Genomic DNA, 14,483 nt, shown 5'->3' on the forward strand with positions numbered 1-14,483 from the left:
ATGTCCGTCTTCTTCTTGAAGATCCACTTGCACCCGACTGTCTTACGACCCGGTACATTATCAACCAAATTCCAAACTTGGTTGTCGTACATGGACTGAATCTCGTTGTTTATCGCCTCTTTCCATTTTGCAGACTCTGGGCCTACCATGGCTTCCTTATAGCTGCTAGGTTCATCCAAATTTACTAGTGTACTATCACTAATAAATGTATCCCCTTCAGTAGTAATATGAAAACCATAAAACTGGGGTGGAACACTAGCCCTAGTGGAACGCCAAACAGGTAAGGACTCGTCAACAGGTTCAACAAGAGTTTCATCCTCAAGTTGAGTGCCAGTGTCAGAGGTTCCTTCATCATTTTGATCTTGAATCTCTTCAAGTTCAATTTGCCTCCCACTGTCTTCTTGGCTTATCAATTCCCTTTCTCGGAAAACTCCTCTTCTAGCAACTAAGACAACATTGTCACTCGGTCTATAGAAAAGGTAGCCAAAAGACTTATGCGGATAGCCGATGAAATAACACTTCTCACTACGAGGTTCTAGCTTTTCGTGAGTCTCTCGTCTTACGAAAGCCTCGCAACCCCAAACCTTGATATGTGCCAACGAGGGAGCCTTCCCTATCCACATTTCATGAGGAGTCTTGGAAACCTTCTTGGTGGGAACTAAGTTAAGTATGTGGGCAGAAGTCTCTAAGGCATACCCCCAGAAAGCTATTGGTAACGAAGTCCGACTCATCATAGAACGAACCATGTCCAACAAGGTCCGATTACGTCTCTCAGCCACACCATTCAATTGTGGCGTCCTCGGAGGCATCAATTGCGAAACGATTCCACATTCTTTTAGATAGTCGTGAAACTCAAGACTTAGGTACTCTCCTCCTCGGTTTGACCGAAGCATCTTGATTTTCCTGCCCAGCTGATTCTCCACTTCATTCTTAAACTCTTTGAACTTTTCAAAGGTTTCCGACTTTTTCTTGATTAAGTAGATATATCCATATCTGCTATAATCATCTGTAAAAGTCACGTAGAAGCGGCAAGCATCCCTTGTGGTGGATCTAAAGGGCCCGCATACATCGGTGTGTATGAGATCCAATAAACCCTCACCCTTTTCACAAGTGCCAGTAAAAGGTGACTTGGTCATCTTCCCAAGTAAACAAGACTCACACGTGTCATCGTCCCTAAGGTCGAATGACTCCAACACTCCATCCTTTTGGAGTTTGGCTATGCGTTTCTTGTTGACATGGCCAAGGCAACAATGCCACAAGCATGCTTTGTCTAGACTAGTAGACGAATCAATATTCAAAACATTATTTCCTAAATTATCAACAATCATCACAGATTCATAAATCCCATTACAAGGTAATGCATTGAAATAAAAGACACCATTCAAATAAACGTTAATAGAACCATTACTATTATCAAAAGAATATCTGAAACCTTGTCTAAACAACCCGTGAAAAGAAATAATGTTTCTTGCCATATCTGGCAAATAACAGCAATTCTCTAAATCTATCCCTAACCCATTACTCAACACTAAAGAATAAACACCGACTTTGGTCACAGGCGACGATCTTCTGTTTCCCATAATCAGGTTCATCTTCCCATGTTCCATCTCCCTACTTCTTTTTAGGCCCTGCATATCAGAACAAATGTGGTAACCACAACCTGTATCAAGAACCCATGAAGTAGCAAATGATGAGTTATTAGATTTAATAGAATACATACCTGCAAAGGTGGGCTTGATCTTCCCATCTCTTATGTCCTGCAGATATTGTGGGCAGCTTCGCTTCCAGTGGCCCTTTTGGTGGCAATAGAAGCACTCCGCTTCTTTTGGATCGGAAGAGGGTTTAGCAGGGCCATCTTTTCTCCCACTTGAGGAAGAACCATCACGGGGTTTCCCCTTATGGTGGCTCTTACATGGAGCCTTCCTCTTTTTGCCCTTTCCCTGACCTATCACCATCATAAGAGCGGCCATCGCAGGGGACAGTGCAACGGATTTGTCTTTGAGGTTGCTCTCAGTAGTCCTCAAGAGTCGTTAGAGCTTGCTCAAGGAGACCTCCTCTTTGTTCATATGGTAGGTCATCCTAAACTGATTGTAGCAAGAGGGCAAGGAGTGGAGGATTATGTTGATAGCCAAATCCTCATCAAACTTAACATTAAGTTTGAGAAGACGATCAACATACCTCTGCATTTTCTGCAAATGAGAGGTCAGGGATTCTCCACTCCCCATCTTAGCAGTGAACATGTTAGTAATGATCTCATAGCGCTCTTGCCTCGCACTCTGGTGATACCTGTCCAGCAAATCCTGATGCATTTCATATGGATACATGTCCTCATAGTACTTTTGGAGTTCGAGGTTCATGGTGGCCAGCATGATGCAGTGAACTTTTGTGGCATCACGCTCATGGGCCTCAAAGGCGGCCAATTCTTCAGGAGTAGCAACATCTGGGATGATCTTCTCAAGCTTTTCATCGAGGACATATTCTTTGTCCTCGTAGCGTGAGATCATGCGAATATACCTCATCCACTCGTTGAAGTTTGAACCATCAAATGTCACTTTCTGACACAAGTTCATCAACGAGAATGACCTAGAAGCGTTGTTGTTGTTGTTGTTGTTTGCAGACATCTGAAAAAGAAGGGAACAAAGTTTGATTAGAAATGAATCCCTAATTAAACACCCAAATCAGAAATTAGGGCTAGGATCCAACAACATTATTTACAACTTAGAAAGGGATGTCGTACTCTAAAAGTAAATAATTTGAAGGTAAGTGAATGACGATTCACTAATTCTCACCATGAAAAACGAAAAAGCAATTTAGGTTTTAAATGTATTGAAAACTCCTAGATCTTTGAGATTCATTGAACTTTTCAATGGCATGTTTAAATCTCGATATGCATTTCAAATTTGCGACTGGGATGCCGAGGATCGCAAAAAAATTGTGAATAACCATGCGAATCAATGTGGTGCACTCAATGTCTTTATCACCTAATCAATGTGCCGGTAAACCACACATGCTCCATTGATCTATGACAAACATCGAGTCACCCTTCGCTACCAATGTCATCCCCAAATTGATGTGTCGGTTAACCACACGTGCTCCATCAACATTTGACAAGGGTACGAAGTGTAATTCCATGGATTAGCATCATTTTCACATTTTACCCTAAAGTAACTAGGAATGGGAATTTGTAAAGCATGTAGTTGCTTTATAATTAACATTATACTTTTAATGAGGAGAGGGTTGCCCTATCCTACCCGTTCGGCTAACGACCCTCCACCAATCAAGCAAGCGGTAGGTATGAGTGTACACCCATTAAGCGCCATTTTATAGGCAGCAACCTTATACCCACCTTATAGACCGGCTTCGTGAATGACGCCTACTAACGGTAAGACTAGCATTTTAAGTTATATATATATATATATATATATATATATATATATATATATATATTAAACTTGTAATAACATATAATAGTATAGGGTTGAATTTTAAACTTGTAAAATTCTAAGGGTTTGAAATTTAAATTACTCAAAATTAAACTTTTAATCATAAATTCAAATTTCAAAACTTGAGGGCAAGTATTGAACTTTTCAAAACACAAGGGATCAAATAACAAATAATTCAAATTAACTAATTAATTTCATAATTATCTATATTTGACCTAATCTTAATTTTAGTCATTAGATAATTACCAAATAATTTTTAAATAATCCATATTTATCACACAAACAACTAATATTTAAAAGATTTGAAATTATCTGTTGTTTTGGCAAGGATAAACACATAATTAAGATAAAATTCGGATTTTAACTTCATAAAACAATTTAAGCATCAAATCCAAGTCAAAACAGCAGCTGAATCCCGAAATTCCCTCTGTCTGACGCTCGAACTCGCCGAGTCAAGACCTGGACTCGCCGAGTAGGGGCCAACTCGCCGAGTCCAGATACTAACTCGCCGAGTTGAGTCGGGCAGAGGCCAAAAACTCGATTTTCAGCAAATAAAGCAGTTAAGCATCACATACAACTGAAACCAATCAAGGCTCTGATACCACTGATGGGTTTTATGAATAAGAAACATTCCTATGTGCTCATACAAACCCTAATGCTTGGATCTAGGTTTCACTATTGAACATGCTTTGATTCCAAGACTTACAAACCCTAATCTAGCATATAAACAACAAAATTAACATATAGAATCAGATCTAGATGTTTACCTCTTCAATTGTTTGCTTAGATCTTCGTTTTCTTCTTCTCTTGAGCTTAGAGTCACAAATGCAACTCCTCTAATGATTTACAAACCCCACAAGCAAGAAGTCAATATGAGAGAAGGAGAGAGAGGCTAGAAATCAGCCTAGGGATCTCTTAGAATCAAGTGGTAGCCGAATTCAATGCCCTAGGGGTCATATTTATACTTACAGGTTACTAGGGTTTCAGTCTAAACCCTAATGGACAGCTTAGCCACCAAGCAGCCCATGAAACCTTCTGGAATAAGGCCTTGGATGAAAATATGACAGTTACCCATCATAATTTCGTTCCCCCTTAAGCCCATTAGGTTTTCTTAACCTAAAACTCAACTATCACACATTTGACAGTTTATACCCCTTTATTCAATTAATCTCTTTTGATCACCAAATTAATTCCTAATTAATTTATGACCAATACTAATTAAATAAATATGATTTCTCATTTAATATATTATTCTTATAATATATTAATAAATCATAATACTTTCTCTTTCTCCTTAAATTACCTTGTCAAGTTGCTTTGGAGAAGGCAACCCAAAAGGACCATGCACAACCGGGTCAAGTACATACAAAATATAGTTACGGGCTTAGACACTATTCCAACATTATTAATATATTATAAGTACTAATATATTAATATGAAATCATATGGTTTTAATTAGTAATGATCAAGAATTAATTTAGAATTGATTTAGTGATCAAAAAGAGACTAATTAAATCTATGGGGACTAATTATGTTAATTAGTTATATTTATGTGTGTTGGGCTTATGATCCATGTTGGACCAAGTTTATGTATGGATACATAAAGAGTTGGGCCACATGAAACATGGATCATAAGACCCATGGGTATGGATTTGGGTTATATCCATGACCCTAGAAATCCGCCCAAAATCATGGAGATTCTTTCTCAAGTTCCTCTTTTGTCCATGACGTGTTGTGATTCCACTTGAGGCTTCCACACTATTGAGGCTAAGATCTTAAGGCTAGATACATCAAGACTTCAATCTCCACCATAAGTATGTTATCCTAACTAGATTCTTGTGTGGTATATGACAATTGTATACTACTCATAGGTTTAATACCTTGGAAACACCATTGCATGTATAGTTAGTGAAAACATAGTTCCAAGGTATTTAGGGTTGCATGAACACCTTAGGAGTATTAGAATGCTCAAAACCCAACACATTGGTGCCTTCATCCCGCTAAACACAGTGAGGAAACTCACCTCAAACTGTTGAATCTCTTAGATAAAATCTCGGTATGCTTGTCTGGAAAATCCCTACGCTAACATCATCAATAATACCTAATTAATAATTGGATCTTAATTAAAAATCAAGAGTCTAGTTCACTTGTCCAACATCCAGGGCAAAAGAACATTTTATCATTTTTCCTACTTGGCCCAAAATCAAGGCCCGACCCATTTGCTCCTTAGAGGCCCAATTTCCTAAATGGCACCCAAAGTCTAAAATGGCCCAATCTAAGAAAGCTCAAATCCTAGGAATTATCCATAGGAGTTAAGGGGCCAAGCCCACACAAAACATAGCCTAAAAACCTAAGCCCACAACTCTTTCGGTCCACATTACAGCATACGCTCGATATACCAGGCTCGTAACCCTCACATACGCGATCGATTCAGAAACGGGTTCGCAACCAGTACTCTCAGCGTACCCAGGAGTACGCCCCACATACTAGCCTAATCCCAAACCTTTAGCCAAACGAATTAATCACTTCAGAACTTATCATCCAATCCATAAAATGACATCCTATTGAAGTTCTAATCCATAAAGTCGAAGGCTTTAAGCTTTGCATGGCTAAAAACACCCCAAGGTCCAATTTTAGCATCTTAGCTCCATAAAATGAGACATCAATGTGACATTTTTATGCATTAGGGGCCTCTAAAGCGTTCGGATCTAAAGACCAAGCTCCTAGGGTAACCTTTTCTCACAAGGACAAACCAAAGGGACTAAAATAAGCCGTAAATCACCCTAAACTAGATCTACACAAAGAGTTGACAACTCTGGATCTCTAAGCTTCAATCCAAGCAATGAATCTTTAATGACCTTCTATTTCTTCAAAATACACAAGAAAACACTAATATCCTTCACAAGAGCTCAAGAACACTAAAATAGTGGCTAACGGTCGAGAATAGGGTTTAGGAGATATGGAGGTTGATAAGAGGCAAAGCTTATGGGACATAATGGGATTATATGCGGGTAAAACCCTAAAGATTAGGGTTTCTAACTGGCCAGAGTACGCCCCACGTTCTCCCACTTACGCCCAACGTACGTGGGTGCATCTGCGATCCATCAGAGAGCCAGTAGGGTACGCCCTACGTACTGAGCTAGAGACCAAAATGAAAGGTTTTTGCATAAAGCGTTAAAAGGAAAACATACCAATACTTTCAATTGTTACACTAAACCCTTTCCTTTCCGGGGAGACACGACAAAGCCAGAAAGAAAACACATGAGGAGATGTTAAACAACTTAAATGGAGCTAAATCGCTATTGTTTCCAAATTTTTGGGTTTCAATTAATATTGAATGTTTGGTTTCGATTAAACTTGTGAATAGAGATTAACCAACATTTTGGACATGGGGAAGCATTAACTCTAAGGAATTAGTGATGGAGGTATATAACTTGATAACTAACCATCAATGAGTTCATGATAGTGTTGGATTTCTGGTCAGGGAAAGACAAGTCTGCAAAAATGGTCCCTATAGAAAGAAAATAAATCAAAATGATTATGTAAAAGGTAATGTTGTCTTTTTACCCAGCTAAACGGAACCCTTTTAACAACCGTCACAAATGGGGATCAAAATCACAACCATACCCTCAAATAAGAACCATTTGTGTAAGTTAAAACTATTTTGGAGAGTATACAAAAAAATGCAAACTATAAGGACCGTTTTTTCAATTTGTGAAAAGATCATTATAAAACAAATATGAAGAAGACTGACTGACCGGTTGACGAAGACTATTCTCCCGCTGAAACTCTACCGAGTCAATGGCTGCATGCAGCAGTTAATCTCCACGAAAGTTCTCAAAAATCGAGGCCTGTATTTACTTTAAGAAATTTCAGTTTTCTTCATTTCACTTCACTGGTCCTCGTCGTTTGCAGAGTCAGAGGGCAAATCGTAAGTTTTCTTCTTCCATCCAGCATCTAGTTCTCTCTTCATGTTTCTGAATTGAATGTTTGTGATGAGGAAATCAAATCAAATGGAGGATTATTGGTTTAATTTGTTGATTTCAACGAGTCCTGAAGGCTTAACTATGAGCAAAAGTCAGATTTTCCGGTTGTTAGATATTGTAGGAATTTTGAAAAAAACAATGTTGTAAGAGGAGGCTTTTGATTTTTTTATTGGATCATGTAATTTGTATTATTTGTGTTTCCATCTTTACGATATCCTCAAAATCTTTTCTAGTTTGGTTAACATATCTTCCGATTTCGTTTCCTTTTTCCTGTTTAGCCCCTCTGTTTATACGAAAACCTGGTTACCATAGCGTACCCTAAATTGCCTGTGTCTATTGCAGGAGGATGTACTAGTTGTTTGTCGATCAAGTGCTTTGATAACAATTTGTTTATTTCAGAGGCTTTAATTACATAGGAATTGTGGATATGAAGTTCAAACATGAAAGATACACAAGGTTAGTAATTAGTATGGCTTTATGGTGTTAAATGATCTAAGTAACTATTACTGATCACTAGTTATGGTTATCTCTTCAGGTTTAAGGGTATTAGTTCGGATCAATCTTACAGTTCTGATCAACAAAACCCAAGAAAATATGGACTAAAGCCATATTTGAGGTCAGTGGTAGATAAGATTCAAAGAGGATTCAATCAAGCTTCTAGAGGTGTTGGTGGATTAAAGAATTCGCTAATCTTTCCTGAATCATCGAGTGATAAACCAACAAAACAAGTAGTTTTAATTTCGAAGAAGAAAAAGAAAATACTAGATCCACAGGGATCTTTTCTTCAAAAGTGGAATAAGATATTTGTACTCCTTAGCATTATTGCGGTATCTTTAGATCCTCTGTTTTTCTACATTCCTGTTATCGATGGTGATCAAAAGTGCATTGGTATGGACAACAATATGAAGATCATTTCGTGTGTTCTTCGCACTTTGATTGACATAATTTACATTCTCCATATAATCTTCAAGTTTCGCACCGGATTTATTGCTCCTCCTTCTAGAATCTTTGGAAGAGGTGAATTAATCGAGGACTCTTATGCTATAGCAAAACACTACTTCTGCTCCTACTTCATTGTAGACGTCTTGGCAATTCTTCCCCTTCCCCAGGTAAATGACCATTTTACCCTTTTCTTTCAAGAAATCAAACCATTTACCACTCTTGGTAAAATGGTGAATAGGTATATGATGTTTGTGTGGATAAAGTGTATACATTAAACTGTTTTTTTTTTCCTTGACCATTTTACCTTTTAGTTTAACAAGACTCCTAAACCACTTATCTCATTTGGTAAAGTGATAAATGGGTAGATGATGTCTTTCCGGATAAGTAGATGATGTCTTTCCGGATAAGTAGATGTACACATAAACATTAAAGACACATTTTTTTTAAGTCTCTCTCGGAATCCAAGTAAAAGTAAAATGACTATTTTACCCTTGATTCATACAAGTCAAACCATTATTAACAAGAATACTAAACCATTTACCTGTCTGGGAAACGTGTTGAATGGGTATATGATGTTCTCCGGATAAAGTGATTTATACATAAAGACCATTTTACCCTTCCGGACCGAATATGGGTAAATGACCATTTTATGCTTCTCTCTAGCTAGAAACCAAACCATTTACAAAAGTACTAAACTTGAAGCAACAAAAACATAAACATAAACATAAACAGGACTACACATTTAATTTTACACTGCAACAACATGATAAAAGATTTTAGCTAGCTTGCCAAAAATTAATATTTAGAGTTTGTGAATTTACATTATTATCCAGGTGACGATTTTGTTCATCATACCAATGAGCAATGGACCGGTTTCATTAGTTACAAAGGATTTGATAAAGTTTGTGATATTTGCACAATACATCCCACGTTTGCTTCGTATCTTTCCACTATATAGAGAAGTGACAAGAACTTCTGGCATATTTACGGAAACGCCCTGGGCCGGAGCTGCTTTTAATCTCTTAATCTACATGCTAGGAAGTCATGTAAGTTTGATAACTGTATTCTACGACTACAAAGTTCATGCTCCGAAACTATATATTTGTTTATATAATATAAATTGTTTATTTTTTCAGATAATTGGATCCTTCTGGTACTTATTTGCTATAGAAAGGGAAGATGATTGCTGGCGTAATGCATGCAATAAAAACAACAATTGTGATGCCAAGTATTTATACTGTGATGAAAAGCGTGAGGGGGATTATTCATGGCTAAATACTTCATGCATAATGCTTCAACCCGATCAAATCCAAAATTCATCAGATTTTGATTTCGGTATATTCCTTGATGCTTTTGAATCTCACATTGTGGAAACTAAAGATTTCCCACAAAAATTCTTGTACTGCTTTTGGTGGGGTTTGAGAAGTTTAAGGTTTGTTTGTTTCTTTGTTCATTGATAATTAATTTAGAAATAAATTTCTAGATATTTGAAACGTTTTTTATTAAATTTTTCAGCTCTCTTGGTCAAAACCTCAAGACAAGTACCTACGAATGGGAGATCCTATTTGCTGTCTTGATTTCGGTGCTTGGATTGGTCTTGTTTTCATTTCTCATCGGAAACATGCAGGTTCATATATACACATATATATATTCTTCATGTTCATCAAATTTTGACTATAATTTAGGCCAGATTTTCTTTTTTTTAAATTTGTGATATGCTTGTTAAAAACTTTTGCATGGTAAACAACAGAAATATCTTCAATCGATCACTGTGAGAGTAGAAGAAATGAGGGTGAAAAGAAGAGACGCGGAGTTATGGATGTCCCACCGCATGCTTCCTGATGAACTAAAATCCCGTGTGAGGCGTTACGAGCAATACAAATGGCAGGAAAACAGAGGAGTCGATGAAGAGTCACTCATTCACAATCTACCAAAGGATTTAAGAAGAGACATAAAACGTCATCTTTGCTTGTCCCTACTCATGAGAGTAAGTTACATATCCATCTCTTACACTGCTTGTTTCTCGTATATCTTCTGTGTATATCTTCTGTGGATAAAAAATCAAAATCGAAATATATATTTTGATACACAACGTACGCAGGTGCCAATGTTTGAAATAATGGATGAAAGACTGTTGGATGCAATGTGCGACTGTTTGAAACCGGTTCTTTACACGGAAAACAGTTGCATAGTTCGTGAGGGGGATCCGGTGGATGAGATGTTGTTTGTGATGCGAGGGGAGTTGTTGACAATGACAACAAATGGTGGAAGAACTGGTTTTTTTAATTCAAGTTATTTAAAAGCCGGTGATTTTTGTGGAGATGAATTGCTGACGTGGGCTTTGGATCCCAATTTGTCTTCAACTCTTCCCCTTTCAACAAGAACTGTTAAACCGCTTACAGATGTTGAAGCTTTTGCTTTGAAGGCTGAACATCTCAGATTTGTTGCTTCGCAATTTAGGCGTATGCATAGCAGGCGCTTCCAACATACTTTCAGGTAATAACAACCAACCTACTTTCTTCTTCTTCTTTATATTTTGTTATATGTAGGGAAACTATCGCTAAATATAACCAGGTTTGAAATTTTAATCACTCAAAGTTTCATTTTACATGCTTTAAGGGGAATTGTCACTAAATAGTAACCAAGTTTTTGTCCCCTTATTTGAGGTTTTTTTTTTATCGATTTTGGCCACTCATCAAATTAAAATGACTACTTTTGGGACAAAACTTGCTAAAATCAGCTATACTTAGGGACCAAAAATGCAATTTACTTTTTCTTTATTTACAAAAAATGTTCAAGTATAAGTAAATTAGTTTTTAATAAAATGCCTTACGATGAAAACACTGAGATTTTCAAACTAACAAAGTTGATTGTAGAGATTTCTGCATCTAAATTTATTCGAAGTTTTGTTTTATGTTTATTAGTATTAATGAGTAGTATATATACCCCAATACTCCTTTGATATGTGGTTGGTTATATTCCAGAATTGTATATTAAACTTTAAAAAAAAAAAATACACAATGTAACAATAAAAGATTAACTTATAACGATACTACAATGTGTAAATAAAATATTCTATTATATTTTTATTAATAAAGGTTGATATAAATATGAAATATATATACAGGTACTACTCACAACAATGGAGGACATGGGGGGCTTGTTTTATACAAGTTGCATGGCGCAGACACTGTAGAAGGAAACAAGAAGCAGCTTTATGGGAAGAAGAAAGAAGACTGCAAGAAGCATTAGCAAAGGGTGGTGAAACCGCCTCCCCAAGTCTTGGAGCCGCCATTTATGCGTCTAGGTTTGCCGCCAATATTTTACGTAATTTAAGGAGGAACCCTTCACATGGGACAAAATTAATGGCACCTGTGGTTCCCACATTGCTTCCACAAAAGCCGGTGGAGCCTTCTTTTAGTGATGATGATCTTGAATAAGCTATACATGTTTTCTTTTATGTATAGTTATTAGAAGATTATCTTCTTGTGGTTTATAAACAAGTCTAGTGAGTTTCTGCATATAGATTTGGATTAATTTGAGCAAGGTGCTTATATATATGCAATTTTGCCCTTCACTATGTGTAATCAGAGACTAAAATGCTAAGAAGCTTGTATTTACTTGATAATCATAAAAAGAATATACAAAGAAATATCGACGAGAGAATACAACTAAAACTGAACAAAAGAAGACGGTGGGCCTATTTTGGATATAACTACTATATACACTTAAACACTTCCCCCCAAGCCGAAGCATAGAAATTTGTTATGTCAAACTTGTAACAAATGTTATTGGTTATGTCAAACTTGTTACAAATGTAATTAATTCCACTCTGCTTTTGTGAACACATCAGCCAAGCCAACTGGCCTCGTCCTAACATGGGACGTTGTAATCACTCCATCTTCTATATTTCTCAAGTGAAATGACAATCCACTTCTTTGTTGTATCTTTTCTCTAGTGAAATTACAATCCATTTCTATGTGGTTGGTTGTCTCATGAAATATTGGATTGTGGGCGATATGAATTATGGTTTCGTTCTCACATCATAGATACATTGGTTTTGATTGAGGAAATTAAACCCAATCTCATCAAGTAGGTTACTCAACCATATGAGTTCGCAAGTCGTTTGTGTCATAGCTCTATACTTAGATTCTGTCATAGCTCTATACTTAGATTCTACACTCCAACATGAAACTAAATTATGTTTTTTACTTTTCCTAGAAACAAGATAAACTTCAACAAAGACACAATACCATCTATTTGACCGCCTAGATGTAGGGTAACACACGATCTTTTTTATATCAAAATATTATGTTTAATTAAATATTTTTTGTTAATGGGCCCTATTTATAAATTATGCTCCCAAAATTTTCTATTTCATTTACACATACATTTATAAAACTTTCAACTTGGGTGTTACAACCGATACAAATAATAGTAAAGTTGTAAAGTTGTTTACTTCAAAGAAGTTAAATCCAATTTCTATCCATTGATTCTCTGCTATAAGTCTCAACATAAGCTTCTATGAAATACTTGAAATCAATTTTGTAAAAATCTCAATTAGGCCCCGACTAATTTTCGATTAGTCCTTAGGTGCTACTCGGTCGACTAGAAGGTGTTAAACGATTAATCTCTGTCTAGACAGTGAGTGAAGTTGTAGAAGCCGATGTGTAACAACCCGTTATTTCAGGTCAATGGAATGTCTAAAAGTCGAGTCTTGTGATCTCTTTGTGAAATAATAAGAATATCATCGAAAATGAAATGTTCAAAAAGCTCTGTTTGAGTACACTATGTGGTAGATATCGTGATAAGGTTTCCAAAAAAAATATAAAGAATACTAAAATCCGAGTTATAACGAAGGAGTTATGACAAATCAAATATTCGTAACAATACCGGTAAAACACTGTTAAACATAAAACGAGAAATTTCAATATGATACTTTTCAACCTTAGGTGTCTAAATGAAAGTCATAGATATCCCAAAACCGTGAACATACATAAAAAGAACGCCCAAATCTGACTCCATCTGAGGAAGTTATGATTTTTGGAAGTTTCAGACGTAGCAGTAGACAGCTAAAAACTCGAAATAGAGATCGAGCGACTTTTTGCCAACATGAACTAAACGAGAATCGAAGGTCTCATCGATGGTATTGCAACGGTAAAAAGTTTGACGAAAACGGACATCGGATGAAGAAGTTATAGAATTTTAACGGACTTTTCCTGTCCCGGCCTTTTAAAAATAAATAATAAAAATAATTTCAAATTTAGCCGACGGATTCTAAACGAAAGTTGTAGAGCGTAGTCTCACCTACACGTGGATATAAAGAACGCCGAAAACGGAGTTCGTATGAGGAAGATATGAATTTTTGAAGTTTATTAAATAATTAAATTATAAAATTTAATTTAAAAACCCGGTATTATCCGAAGGAGGAGTCACCGGACTGATCCGAGTTACGCCCAGCATGCTAGGCCTCGTATCCTCCACGTCGCCCCTACGCCTCTATGCCCTCCCATCAGATGCTTCGTCCAAGGATGCGGTAAGTAGTGACGCACGAGTACGCCCCGCGTACCGAGGCGATTCCGCCTCCTATAAAAGGGGTGCAAGGTATCTGGGCAAATTTGCTCAATTCCTCTCTTTCTCCTGCGTTTTTACTCCGTTTTGCGTGCAAAGCAATATCCCGAAGCCCGGTTTTCATATCCAAGTCCCGGAGGAAGTTTCACGCTCCCAAAATTCCCGAGAATCCCAAGAAACTCGTTTTCTCTAGTCGAAGTTCTGCTCATTTCTTCTCTCAACTACATCAAAACAACCACTTCAATCACATGAGTTCATACCCCCTTTTATACACTTTCGAATACTTTATAACATACTTTTAATACATTTCAGGGGAGAATACAAGTAAACACCCGGTTAATCCATAGTGAAAACGTAAAAACTCTTGTTATACCTTGCATGCATTAGATTTACACAAAATGCATAATATCCAGGGTATCCATCCTTGTTAAACCATTTTATGCATTCAAAGAACTTATGATTTATTCTTTGTCAAACATTGTGAAAGAGGATACACATTTCATACAAAACTATCATTTTAATACAGACTTAGTCGAGAATC

The 14,483-nt window shown here is 36.8% G+C and overlaps 1 protein-coding gene across 1 annotated transcript; it reads left to right on the plus strand.

Moving 5' to 3' along the window:
• The first annotated feature begins 7,223 nt into the window (after positions 1-7,223).
• On the plus strand, positions 7,224-12,317 carry LOC145094167 (cyclic nucleotide-gated ion channel 1-like). The gene is made up of 9 exons (XM_079032460.1): positions 7,224-7,374; positions 7,772-7,885; positions 7,965-8,538; positions 9,205-9,417; positions 9,508-9,803; positions 9,887-9,998; positions 10,122-10,358; positions 10,473-10,867; positions 11,499-12,317. The coding sequence occupies exons 2-9, from the start codon at positions 7,857-7,859 to the stop codon at positions 11,809-11,811; spliced, it is 2,169 nt and encodes a 722-aa protein (XP_078888586.1). The 5' UTR covers positions 7,224-7,374; positions 7,772-7,856; the 3' UTR covers positions 11,812-12,317.
• Positions 12,318-14,483: the final 2,166 nt, after the last annotated feature.

This window comes from Lactuca serriola, chromosome 3, assembly GCF_051521515.1.
Source record: "Lactuca serriola cultivar US96UC23 chromosome 3, Lser_US96UC23_V15, whole genome shotgun sequence".
Taxonomy (NCBI): domain Eukaryota; kingdom Viridiplantae; phylum Streptophyta; class Magnoliopsida; order Asterales; family Asteraceae; genus Lactuca; species Lactuca serriola.

Coding starts and splice junctions, on each gene's coding strand:
- LOC145094167 (XM_079032460.1), top strand. CDS start 7,857: ATGAAGTTCAAACATGAAAGATACACAAG. Junction 9,418..9,507: donor TCTACATGCTAGGAAGTCAT/GTAAGTTTGATA, acceptor TTATTTTTTCAG/ATAATTGGATCCTTCTGGTA. Junction 10,359..10,472: donor GCTTGTCCCTACTCATGAGA/GTAAGTTACATA, acceptor CAACGTACGCAG/GTGCCAATGTTTGAAATAAT.